This window comes from Bos grunniens, chromosome 6 (genome assembly GCF_055505025.1).
Source record: "Bos grunniens cultivar Pamir isolate PY7600 chromosome 6, Bosgru_T2T1.0, whole genome shotgun sequence".
NCBI lineage: Eukaryota > Metazoa > Chordata > Mammalia > Artiodactyla > Bovidae > Bos > Bos grunniens.
Window position 1 is genome coordinate 60,367,325 of NC_141170.1, and position 13,273 is coordinate 60,380,597.

General features: G+C 39.8%; 1 protein-coding gene across 17 annotated transcripts in view; it reads right to left on the reverse strand.

Annotated features, from left to right (window-relative positions):
- Positions 1–13,273, reverse strand: part of FAM114A1 (family with sequence similarity 114 member A1) — a 67,671-nt gene that overhangs the window by 37,318 nt on the left and 17,080 nt on the right. For all 17 annotated transcript variants that reach the window (XM_086406119.1, XM_086406121.1, XM_086406118.1 and 14 more), the window contains one exon: positions 9,767–9,854. In XM_086406119.1, the coding sequence (XP_086262245.1) occupies positions 9,767–9,854 (88 nt within the window). The remainder of the gene's footprint in view (positions 1–9,766; positions 9,855–13,273) is intronic.

Genomic DNA, 13,273 nt, shown 5'->3' on the forward strand with positions numbered 1-13,273 from the left:
ACACACACACACAGAGAGCTCTATTTAGATGTAATTGATATATAGATTTGCACATACTTAAAAGTTCCTCCAATTATATTTTCTAACTAACAATTCTTTTTTTCTGAATTCTTTTGTTAGTAAAAGTACGTCTTTACAACATTCTACTAGAAATATAAATCTATGGTTTTTTATAGCTAAGGTTTAGGCTCTATGCCACACCCTACTTTGAAGAATAACTTCTAAAACTTTACTTAGTGTGACATCTAGTGCCCAGAACAAGGAATAAGATGGAGTCATTGTTGCCTTCTAACAGAGTAATTATTCTCAAAGATACTGATTTGGGTCTATCAATAACAGAGAAAAACAACCAGCATGAGTAATAGTCTAGGGTATAGCTCATGAATTCTTCACATGACATCATGAACCCCCTAGAAGTGAACCCGTCCAAATTCCATGATTCAAAAGATGAATATCCTCTACCCTTTGAGTTACTGCAGTAAAAAGAAGGTGCATAAAGCAAAAATGGTAAGATAATAATGCTGTGATACTGCATCATTAGAAACAAATGCTAAATGATTGTCTGGTATTTAACTTATAATCTATACTCTAGTGGAAAAAGCCCTAAACGTAGGAGTCAGGAGTCTTGTGGAGGAATTTTGGTTCCATCAGTTATCAGCCATGTGGACTTGGTGACTTTGCTGAGTCTCTGCTGCTGCATCTTTTCTGAAAGGAGGATGATATCATCTACCTCCCAGGGTTTTGTTAGGTTACTGAGGAGAAATATGTGAAACCCTGGGTACTGGGTCAACATTATTGAGCACAACGTCCCAGGCACCGGAACCTATTTTCAATATAGTAAATTGTCTCATACAATCTTTTCATGATAAAGTAAGAAATATTATTCTACTCGTTTCATGATTGAGGAAACTGATACCTGGTGACGTGGAAACACTTGCCTAAGATCCCAAAGCCAAGAGGTGGCAGAGGCAGGATCTGAGCCCAATCTTTCTGACTTTAACTCTCACATGCTCCATCACAATGTTATATTAATAAAGTCTTACATGCTATTTGTAGTTGATTAAATGTCATTTTAGTCCAATTTCTGTAAGTCCTTGCAAATCAGACACTTACTCAGGAGCTTCCTCATTCTTAAAACATTGCATGTGTTAGTCGCTCAGTCGTGTCCAACTCTTTGTGACCCTATGGACTGTAGCCTGCCAGGCTCCTCTGTCCATGGGATTTTCCAGGCAAGAATACTGGAGTGAAAGGCCATTCCCTTCTCCAGGGGGGTCTTCCTGACCCAGGGATCAAACCCAGGTCTCCTGCATTGTGGGCAGATTCTTTACCATCTGAGCCACCAGGGAAGCCCACTAGAACATTGGTTTACACTAAAATTAGCTTGAGTTATTTTACTTTGACCAAAGAGCAAGGTGAAGGTCACCCAGCAGTGACACCTTCCTCTAACCCTGCCCTGTCCAGCCACGCCTTGGGGTGATACAGCTTGACGCTTTTAGGATCATCTCTGTGCTGTTCAGGCATGGATCCCAAGACACTGTGTGGTGTTGTCTTCCACCTTCAGTTTAATTTTATTCTCAAAAATTTTTACCAGTCTCGCTTCTTATGATTTCCACCAAGATCAAAACCCCTTTGAAGAGAAGTCTCCCCTTTTTCTGGAGAATGAAAATAATTTGTTGTTGGTGGGAGGGTCTCTCTGACCAAGTGGTAAGTTAGGGGAGCAACAGCAGTTTCATGCCAGCACCCTGGATGACTGGGTGGCCCTGAGAGTACTTCTACTGGTCCCACATGATAAAGGGTCCCCAGCGAGGGCAGCAGCTAACTTGTTCAGAAGGCTCTCGTCTTTTAGATTGCTTTAATTTTAACATAACATTTCCTTCTTTTTCATTTCATGTTTTTCTTTTTCTTTTAAAAGATGAATGCATAAAAAAACTATTTAAAAAATGCCATAATCTCATTTCTTTAAGATTTCTGGTTGATTTTTAAAAAATAGATACTTCTAATGTTAGCAAAATCAGATTATAAAAACACAGACAATAGAAGGTGGGCTAGCCTCTTTTTCCCTAGACAACATCCACTGACCTAACAGGTAATAGAGTCTATGAACTTACAAATGCCTATGAAATGATTTTGGAGGAGGGCATGGCAACCCACTCCAGTATTCTTGCCTGAAGAATCCCACAGACAGAGGAGCCTGGTGGGCTTTAGACCATAGCGTTGCAAAGAGTCAGACGTGACTGAAGCAACTTAACACACATGAAACAATTTAAGACCTGAAAAAGTATTGGTTCTAAAAGACAATGAAGAAAGTTTATAAATTAAAAATTAAATAATGTTTACTTACATGTATTAAAAAATAGAATATTAGTCAACTGGTCAACTACAGTTCAAGTAAATTTAACTCTTCCATAGTTATATATACATTGTATATTTAATGAAGGGTGTGGATGTGTTTTATTATACTTATTGTGATATGTGAGGGACTTCCAAGGAGGAGTGCCAGGGGCTCTTAAAAGACTTAAAGTAAGTGGCCCTGTCTTCCTTAACCTTACCCAAGACCCTGTTCCCTTTTAAAGATAACAAGTCCAATTTGTTTTTTGTTGATTCCTTTCAGCAACAAGGTTTTAAAAGCACATTCTTATATATAAGTGTTCCAGACCTGGCTTCACCATTGACACTGGGGTCTCAGCTCAGCAGATGGTGGTGGAGGCTGTGTGTGCTGCTGGGATTCTGGTGTTTGTTCTCCCATGCTGATGGCCCTTGGCTCAACATCTTGCTTTGCAATGCCCTTCGCCAAAGGGAACTGGCTCCCTCAAGACTACACTATAGGGACTGGTCAGTGAGGGAGCTGGTGATATAAGATCCTGGCCCGTGCATTAATAGGGGACATCTCTGAAGAGTCACCCCAACCCCCAAGCTTCCTATGGGATGGGCCGCAACTGCATTATTGTTCATCTTCTCCCGAAGCCCTGTTCTTCATTTTTTAAAAAAAAAAGAACCGTTTTCTTTTATTTTTAGTTGTGCTGGGTCTTCGTTGCTGCAAGGGCTTTTCTCTAGTTGCGGCAAGTGGGACCTGCTCTCTAGTTGCAGTGCTCAGGCTTCTCATTGTGGTGGCTCCTCTCGTGGCGGAGCATGGGCTCTGGGGCACACAGGCTCAGTAGCTGTGGCTTGCGGGCTCTGGGGCACAAGCTCAACAGTTGCGGCGCACAGGTTTGGTTGCTCCATGGCATGTAGGATCTTCCCAGATCAGGGATCGAACTCTTGTCTCCTGCATTGGCAGGAGCCACCAGGGAAGCCCCCAAAGCCCAGTTCTGCTTTCCCAGTCCTTCACTGTCTTTGCAAGGCTTGCTCCTGAGAGCCCTTCCCAGTAAAACTCCAGTAAACTCATTCTTGCCTCAGTCTCTCCCCTGAGCATCCAACCGGGGACACTGACCTATCTCATTCTTTTTAATGGTTATGTAGAACATTTCACAGAATTACTCTGTCATGTGTCACATTCTGTATGGATGGATACACGAGTAGCTTCTGGTTTTTCTTATATTCTTGATGAACTCCCTTACTTCTTTCAGGTCTTCGCTCAAATATCACCTCATTAAGATCTACCCCTCACCACTCTTTAACCTGTACTCCTGACTTTATATTTTTCAAAGACTTCCCACTCTATAACCCTCTATATAATTTTCCTACTCAGCATGTGCACTGCTTATTGTCCACATCCTTCCACTAGTCTGTAAGCTCTACTACAGGGTCTTCTCTTACTTGCTCACTATTTCATCTCAAGTGTCTAGAATAGTGCCTTGCATGGTAACTATTTGATGCGTATATTCCATATTGAACATCTTTACACATTTATCTTAATAAACTTTTGTAAAGAGTCAACACTGGGGCTGCTGGATAGAAGGCTCATGAATTTAGGATTTCATCGGTAGTGCTAATTGCTCTTCTGAGGGTTACACCAATTTCTACTCTTCTTCAGGTGAATTTTGGAAATAGAACAATTTAAAAGTATTGACTGCCTTTCAGACTCTACTATCAATGAATTCAAGATATTATAAAAAGTTGTGAGAAGTAGCTGTTTAGAAAAACACACAGATGGTGTTGCTACACTCAACATGAAGCAAACTTCATGACAGTAAACTTCATGGCAGAAAAAGTGGAGCCCGTCAACCTTCCTTTCGGGAAAGTCTTCTCTGTCCATTATGGTGGTTGATGTCCAGTCTGTAATCACGTACTCACTTCTCTTTGGGATCAAAATCTACAAAAAGAGTTTCTGAACTCACAGTGTTTGCTTTGCCACCACACAGGAATTCATTAATCCCTGGGCCCTATTCATAGTTTGAAAGGACTGTGAACAAACTCCAAGCATTAATCCTATGATCTTTTGTATTGATATTTGAGAATTGTCACATCATCAGCAATATCACCTTTAAAACAAATCCATGTGATACCGAGAGTGAAATACCTGGCAAAGGGTTCTTACTGTAGCGTCATTCTGACAAGTTTGCCGTTCTCTGTGATAAACACTGTCATTACTTCTGACAGTGCTGGTAGAAGGTGTTCATTAAAACGTGCAGAAGGAAAACGCCACGTAACTCACGAGTGGATAGGGAAGGAGAACAATGATAACTTTGAAAAGGTAAACATACAGATCAGCTCTCCCTTGCCCTTCTCAGGTACCCTAGCATAAAGGTGTTGAGATTCATAAAACTGTCAAAACTAGAATTTTAAATAAACAGGTCGGCCTTTTGTAGTATCTGGAAATAAGTTGCTCTATTCTACTACAGAATTTTTACCTTGGCATATTTGCATATGTCTCAGCATTGTCGACTTTCATTTGGTTACTAGTCTATCACTTAGCAATATATTCTACACATAAATCAAGTCTCTACGGTGCTTGTGGAAAATCACATCTGTTTCTCACAATAGTACTTTGAAATTATCATAAAATCTTTTTCTTCTTTTTTTTTCTTACATTTTCCTTCTGCCTCTGTTTTCTGCCTGAATCTTAAATAATAACCATTTTCATTGCATTTTATGAACTCATCCAAAGGCATGGGTGGCAGCTGATCAAGTCTTCTTAGAATGTGATTAATAGTGTGGCTGTAAATGAAACCAACACAGGAGTTATTGGCTGAGAGATGTCTGATTTTATATAAGCATTGGGAAGGTTGCTTTTTCATTTCCTCGTAATCTTGGGGGTCAAAGTAGTGAGTCAGAAGATAAAATATAAAAATACAGTGTAGAAAAAGTCAATTTTCTCTATTTTTCTACTCAGCACAGTGGTTACAAATATCTTTCTCTTGTTACATAGAACCATAGTCTATGGAATCATTATATTTCACAAGTTGGAGGGAATCTTAGAATTTCTCAAGTCGTTCTACACATACTTTTCCAAGTAAGGAAGCTGAGCCTATAGAGGCTCAGTGCATAGTGAAGCTAGTTAGTGACACTTCTTTGTGATCACAGGTTAGTGGCAGTTGGGATCAGGGCTCTCAGGTTTTATGAGTCCTGATACAATGAATTTTCCAAGAGAGAACCACCTCTAAATCTTTCCATTCTTTAATTACTCTCTTGCCAACTCTTAAACAGCTCCAACAATTGTGCCTGCAGTTTTTCAACAACTGTAACAGTACTGGTTTCTATTTGTAATGCTCAATCGACAGCTCTGAATTTCATTAGGGACTTTGTGTCTTGTACAGTTTTAGCTGCTACTGGAATTACCCTGAGGGTAACATGAGGTTTCTGAGTAGCAATCAATTGCAAAAGAAGGTGTGGTTATTTTCTTCCTTTATTTTCCACAGGCAATTTATAAACCTTCAAGAGCTTGTCGGCTATTTCGAGTGCTCTGTTTTCCAGTAAGTTTCTTTGCCCTGTGATAATAAACTTAATGCTGCAAAGCCCGTTATTGCGTGTGCATAACGGAAGGCCTGCCTCACTTGCCTGTCTTAATCCAAAGGTTGCAGCTCAAGATAGACCATGATTTAGGACGGTGTCGATAAATTCCTCAAGCTTCTGTAAGAAGGTGGTTGAATCCTATTCTCACCAACCCTCTGTTCCAGGCTGTGAGCCTGACTGACACTTCTCCACTTGTGGGACACATGACCCCTGTTACCTTTGGGAGTCAAATCACCAATCACCTCCACTGCTTATTTCCAGCCTTGGAACCTATGACTTCAGCCTTCCCTCATGCTACAAGTTTTAGTTCTCCACCAGGTCCACAGAAATACTTATCTTAAAGTATGCATTGCTATCATTTTAGCCACTATTACTTTGTAAAGTTACAGTCCATCTTAATCAGAAATCCCCCAAACACACCTTGTGAATGAGTTAGGGATGGTATTCAACTATCTTGCTACTGCATTCATTCAGGTTGTGATGACCAGTGATGATGAACACAGTCTCTACTTCTCTAAAGATGGCTCCAGTTTGTCCAATGGGACTCTTAGAGTGAGTATTGATATTTCAAAATTTATTTGCTCTCCCTCATATGCCCTTTGGTTGTTGTGGGTACAACCAAGAGGGAAATGCCAAGATTAAAATGCTTTTCAAAATTCTAGCATGTAGCTAGAGCCATTAAAAAATATTAAGATTCTGGAATTGGTGGTGTAACTGTTAAGAATTTCAACCAGAAAAGGGAGGTGTGGTAGGTAGAACTGAGAGATCACTCCCAAGATTCTCACCCCTGGCATATACACCCATGTCTCCCCACCTCCACCAATTTGAGGGTGGTTGTTGTTGTTCAGTCACTAAGTCATATCTGATTCTTTGCAACCCCATGAACTCTAGGCTCCTTGTCCTCCACTATCTCCCAGAGTTTTCTCAAATTCATGTCCACTGAGTCAGTGATACCATCCAACCATCTCATCCTCTGCCACCCCCTTCTCCTTTTGCCTTCAATCTCTCCCAGCATCAGGGTCTTTTCCAGTGAATCGGCTCTTTGCATCAGGAAGCCAAAATATTAGAGCTTCAGCTTCAGCACTGGTCCTTTAAATTAATATTCAGGGTTGATTTCCTTTATGATTGACTGGTTTGATTTTGCTGTCCAAGGGACTCTCAAGAGTCTTCTCCAGCACAATTTGAAAGCATTAGTTCTTCAGCACTCAGTCTTCTTTATGATCCAACTCTCCCATTAGAAAAGGAAATTGCAACCCACTCCAGTATTCTTGCCTGGAGAATCCCATGGACAGAGGAGCCTGGTGGGCTACAGTCCATACGGTCACAAAGAATTGGACACAACTGAAGCAACTTAGCATTAGCACTCGAAAAATTATAGCTTTGAGTATACTGACCTTCATTGGCAAAGTGATATCTCTACTTTTTAATATGCTGTCTAGGTTTCTCGTAGTTTTCCTTCTAGGGAACAAGAGTCTTTTAATTTGAGAGTGAACAGGATTGTGAATATGATGGGATTCACTCCCATAATTCAGTTCAATTCAGTTGCTCAGTCGTGTCCGACTCTTTGTGACCCCCATGGGCTGCCAATGCAGTAGCTGCAGGAGATGTCAGTTCAATCCCTGGGTCAGGAAGTTCTGGACACCATTATAACTGGAAGCACCCAAAACATTATACTGTTTTATGACATAAAGCATGAAGAGAGTGGTATAACTTGGTGATCAAGTAATATACTGTTCCATGACATCACAATTTCAAAAACTTTTAGACTTCACATTTTTAGTTTTGGTTCAAAAGCATGCCAGTCCTGAGTACTGTCAGTGGCAAGATCCATTTGGGAGTCACTGAAAGCTCAAACATTTTCCCTAGAAAGCAAGATGCTTGCAGTGCCCGTCCTCACTCTAATAAGAGACTCTGCCCTGTTCAGAAAACAAAACAGGCTCCTCTACTTTAATCTGACTAATTTTTTCCATCTGCATATGTATCGGGTTGGTCAAAAAGTTCATTTGTGTCTTTGGCCAACCCAAAGTATCCACGGTATACCTGGCCCTTCAATTAGCAAAAGAAAAAAAAAAATCTGCTTTTCAGGCTCTCAGAAGAGAGCAATGTTTATTTGATCACCATCTACTCCTTGCCACAGCTCTCCTGATACTTGACAGGCATGGAATTAGGAGAATGCAATGAATCCATTCTTCCAGGCATCTAAATTCTATCAAATTAGATACCTGCCCCTTCAACTGTCTATGACCACGGTTCATTGGAGTAGGGCCAGAGACTACTGATTTAGGAGTAACAGTGAATTGGACCAATTCATGGCCTATCACAAGATCCTCATGCCACAGACTATATGAGGACACCTGAGTCAGATGATCTGCAAGCGGTGTTACCTGTGGCTTCCTATGTTCTGCCTGTCAGTCTCCACCCTCAAGATGAAATGTCAAGGCTAGGTCATCTTAGACATGTTTATGCCATGTCTTCAGTGTTCATGAAGAGTATACATGAGAAATGGTCACATGAAGAATAACTGTGACAAATCTTCACTGATGAGGATACAGTCATTATGTTTTCTCTTAGTATAAGAGCCAATGCAGGACATTTCTTCAAAAATTTCATACAAAGAAAATAAAGTTATGTAAATATACTGTCTTGTTTTATCATTCAATGAGAAAGACACTCTACTGGCAGCCAAAATAAAGTTATCTAAATAAGCTGTGCCGTGCTGTGCTGAGTCGCTCGTCATATCCAACTCTTTGCAACCCCATGGACTGTAGCCCGCGAGGCTCCTCTGTCCATGGGGATTCTCCAGGCAAGAATACTAGAGTGTGTTGCCATGCCCTCCTCCAGGGGAATCTTCCCAACACAGGGTTTGAACCCAGGTTTCCTGCATTGCAGGTGGACTCGTTACCATCTGAGCCACCAGGGAAGCACAAGAATACTGGAGTGGGTAGCCTGTCTTTTCTACTGGGGGAATTCCCTGACCTAGGAGTTGAACTGGGGTCTCCTGCATTGCAGCAGATTCTTTACCAGCTGAGTTACTTGGGAAGCCCCTAAATAAGGTAAGTCTTGTTTTATTATTCAGTGAGAAAGATAATCTACTGGCAGGCAAGAATCTCAGAGTTAAGGTCAATGTTCAATTATAGTAACTCTATTAGCCTTGATAAGTATCTTCTGCCTACCTGAATCTTTTCTATTTGTATTTCAATATGCTGTGATGAATGCCTTTTTAGAGAGTAGCCTATTTGTATATTTTAAAACGTTCAAGTGGATGATAAACAAAGCTTTAAGAATATATTATAAAAGCCCAAATCTTATATTCTAAGATGCAATATAATAAAATGGTTAAAAGCCATACTGCAAGGTTCAAAGCCCAATTCAGCTACTCTTGATTTTGGATAAAGTTTAACCTCTCTGTGATTCAGCTTCCTTATCTCTAAAATGGAGGAAATAAGAGTACCTCCTAATAGGGTTATTTTGAAGAATAAATGTATCAATATACAGGAAGCACTTGGTAAACACTAAAAACAATTTTCTCTTATTATCTCGTGTGTGTGTGTGTGTGTGTGTGCGCGCTTAGTCCCTCAGTTATGTCCATCTCTCTGCAGCCTGCCAAGCTCCTCTGTCCATAGAATTTTCCAGGCAAGAATACAGGAGTGGGTTGCCATTTCCTCCTCCAGGGCATCTTCCCAACACAGGGATTGAACCCACGTCTCCTGTGTCTCCTGAATTGGCAGGCGGATTCTTTATCACTGCACCACTTGGGAATCCCAAATATCTCATGAGGTAATGTTAAACTCTATCAGTACATGGTATGATCAAAACGTCATATCCTATTTGGCCCCTGAACTTTATCCATTCAAATGCAATGTATAATGCTTACCCACTGTGGCAGATGCTGACGAGAGCAGAGATTTGCCCCAGGAGCCCCAGCCTGCCCATCCCCCTCCACGTGGAGAGGAATCCAAAGCCTGTAAAAAACCAGATTAGCCACAAGGTCAGCAATTCGTTTATCCCTGGATGGGAAAATATCCATTCGTTTGAAACACAGAGAAGGTTAAACAAATCACCAACAGCCATATCTCACTGGATTATAGTTTATAAGGACCATAAAAGAATATATCAATCCATGCTGCAATGTGTACTTTGGAATCAAACTGATGTCTAGTGGTGTTGGCATCTGAGGGCTTAAAGTGAGAAGGGAATTTGATGTCAACCAAGACCCAAATCTCCCATTATCTGGAAGACAGTGACAGGGCTGTGGAGGGGAGGGGAAGATTTAATACCTTTGAGCACAGAATGACTTGAAAAACTCCAAAACAACTTTGACTCATGCAATTTTTTCCCCAGAACTAGAAAAAAAATGTACTCTTCAAGGTAGATAGAGTTAACTTTCAAATCTCTAGGGTGGTAGGAGGAGCTTTGGCATGGATGGTAGCAGGCAAGCTATCTACAAAAGCATCAGTAAACTTGAAGATGGGGAGCAGCAACAGGAAGCCTTTTGAGGTAGACAAATTTCAAGGGGTCCACCCCACTCACAGTGACCCCTGGAACTGTATCTCTCACTGTCGGTGGGCACAGTTGATTCAAATTCTTTTTCTTACGTATTTGGATTGGGACACAGATTCTTGTTCAGCTTGAATAGAAGATCCACCATGCAGACCAAGAATTAAGAGAAAGCAGAGTGAGCAAAATGAAGGAGATAAGCTCAGGGAAGCTGTCTGGATTCCAGGTAGTTTCTCAACCCCTGGTTCCTGTCTCTCTTCAAAGCTCTTCGGCTTTCCTACCTTTGGGTTCTATGTGATTCCAGCGCAGTATTTCTCTCTTTCTCTCAATATTTTTGTTCACTGATATATCCACAGAGCATAGAAGAGTTCATGGTGTATAATGAGTGCTTATTTATTTATTCAACAGCTAAATTTAGCTGTTGAATAAATGACTGAAATTCATCGATTTTCTCAGGTGTGCAATAGTTTCTGTAACTTGTGACCAATGCATCCTGACTCAAAAAAAAAAAAAAAGAACCACCCCTCTCCCTTAATATCCAGGAATACATTTTACAAAATGAGGCAAAAATACATTAGGTGGTAGAGAATTACAGCGATTTCATTCCAAGAAAAGAAAGGAAGAAGTTAAGGAGGAAGTGAAAAATTCCTACAGAGTTTGTAGATTCTATAACTTTTGACCCAAGGCTGGTCCATCATCCTCCCCAACTACCTTCCCCCTGCAGTCTTCTACCCTTTCAGATAAGAGCAGCCATGTGAAACAGCTTTGACCAATGAGATATAAATGAGAAAGGGTTCACTGTCATGATAAATTATACAGTTACAGCTGGTGGCAACTCTCCCCTCTCCTTTTATCCTGCCCTGAATGTGAACCCGGTGCTCGAAACTGAAGCAGCCATTTTTGCTGCCTTAAGGGACAGGCCAGGGAATCACACTAGCTCTGGCCCTGGTGGGCTACTAAACAAATATGAGTTATTGCCTATCTCCATTCTGTTAAATGAGAAATAAAAAAAGAAATCACTATTTTGTAAGCCATTATATGTTAAATTTTAGTTGAGCTTTCCTGATGGCTCAGATGGTAAAGAATCTGCCTGCAATGCAGATTCAATCCCAAATGCTATTCCTAACTGATTCACTTAATTAATATCAAACACCATCCATCAGTGTAGACTACTGGTTAAATGTAAACATTATGGAATTAAATTGCTTGGGTTTGACTCTAGGCTCTACCATTTTGGACAAGTTAATTACTCAAGTCTTTTAAAGTCATTATCAACATTACAAAATGCAGCCATGAGTATAAGAACCAATAACCTCACAGGTTTATTGTGAAAATTAAAATAATTCACATAAAGCTGTGAGCATAGTGCTAACACATAATAAATACTCTAGAAATGTTAACTGTTAATAATAAGAATAATTAACTACAGTTTTAACACTAAGAAGCAAAAAGCTATGAAAGTTGGCTGACATTTTTTTTTCTGTTTGGAAACAATGAGAAGCTTGTTAACGTGAATGGAAATACTCAAGATTCATGACAGTCTGCTTTCATTTTTGGAGTCTACATTGATTTACTTCACTTGAGCAATGAAGCCAGTGGCAATTTTATACCATGATGAAGACAGATGTAAGTTGGTGATTAATATAATTCTTTCATGGGATAAATCACTACCTATGTGATTAGGGAAAGTTAATACACTTAGGGGTGACAGCTTCTGACTCAAATTTACAATACTTAATATGCTCTGACAGCTGGTAATTGACTAGCAAATGGAAATAAATGTTAAATGAGTCTAGAACTTTTTGCAGTATAAGTGACTACTTCAATTGCTTTATTAATAAAGCTTCTTTGACATTGAGCTGTGACTTCTTGATCAGCTACAAAGAATGGCAAATACTCAAATAACAAAATGTGTACATTTAACATAAAAACCATATAAACTGTTTGACATGGACTGGAAATATATCCAGTGGAGTACTGTAAATATATCCAGTGGAGTACTGTCTCCACTTTAAGTGGCTTTAATGTCACATGCTTATGAGACTATAAAGTAGGCAGCATGGATCTACTCAGGTATCCCATTTTCATATATGAAAAATTTAAAACTTTCTCCTCATCCTCACCCATGTAACTCCCACCTCCTTTAACAGACGACTTTACATCCTAATCCATAGAGAAACTAGAAGCCATCTGATAAGAACTCTGTCAACTTCCTGCCCCCTCCCCCTAAACTCTCAGAAGAATACGAGTCATATTGTAACAGCAAATCAGACTTGGCTTGATCAGGAGGGATCTCCAAAACCCAAATGGAGATTATTGATACATCTATAAGTGTTGTATGCACCTAAGAAGATGAAAGAGTGCAAGATTCTATCAAGTTCCAAGTTCTTTAAATAGAAAAGACATTTACATATCGGATATTCCATTTAAAGGTCTTTATCATTAAATAGAAAATTTATTTATTTTTAAGTTATCAAGTAGAAAAATATGTATACATCTTAGAATTCCATTAAATTCAAAGGTTTTCAGTACTTAAGATAGAAAATATATGTACCTCTTTTAAAAGATAAAGACCAACCTGATAGTCCTATTTCCTTTACTAGATTAAGATTTAGAGACTATGTATATAGCTTTGGTCTTGGGATATGGACAGAAGAAGTTGTGAGACCAAACCCTCTTTAAGTTTTGTAACTCATGACACAGCTGTTCTAAGGAGGGGCTCAGTGTGACATTTGGGAGGATGTAAATTGCTCTGATGCCAGCATCTCTGTTAAAATATTTGCTAAAAAAGGGCCTCAGTTGTTCCCAAGGAACTTTCTTTCTTGGTTAGTATGCATCATTCAACTCCAGGGAGATTTCAAATTAAGTATAGAAAGGTTTTAAA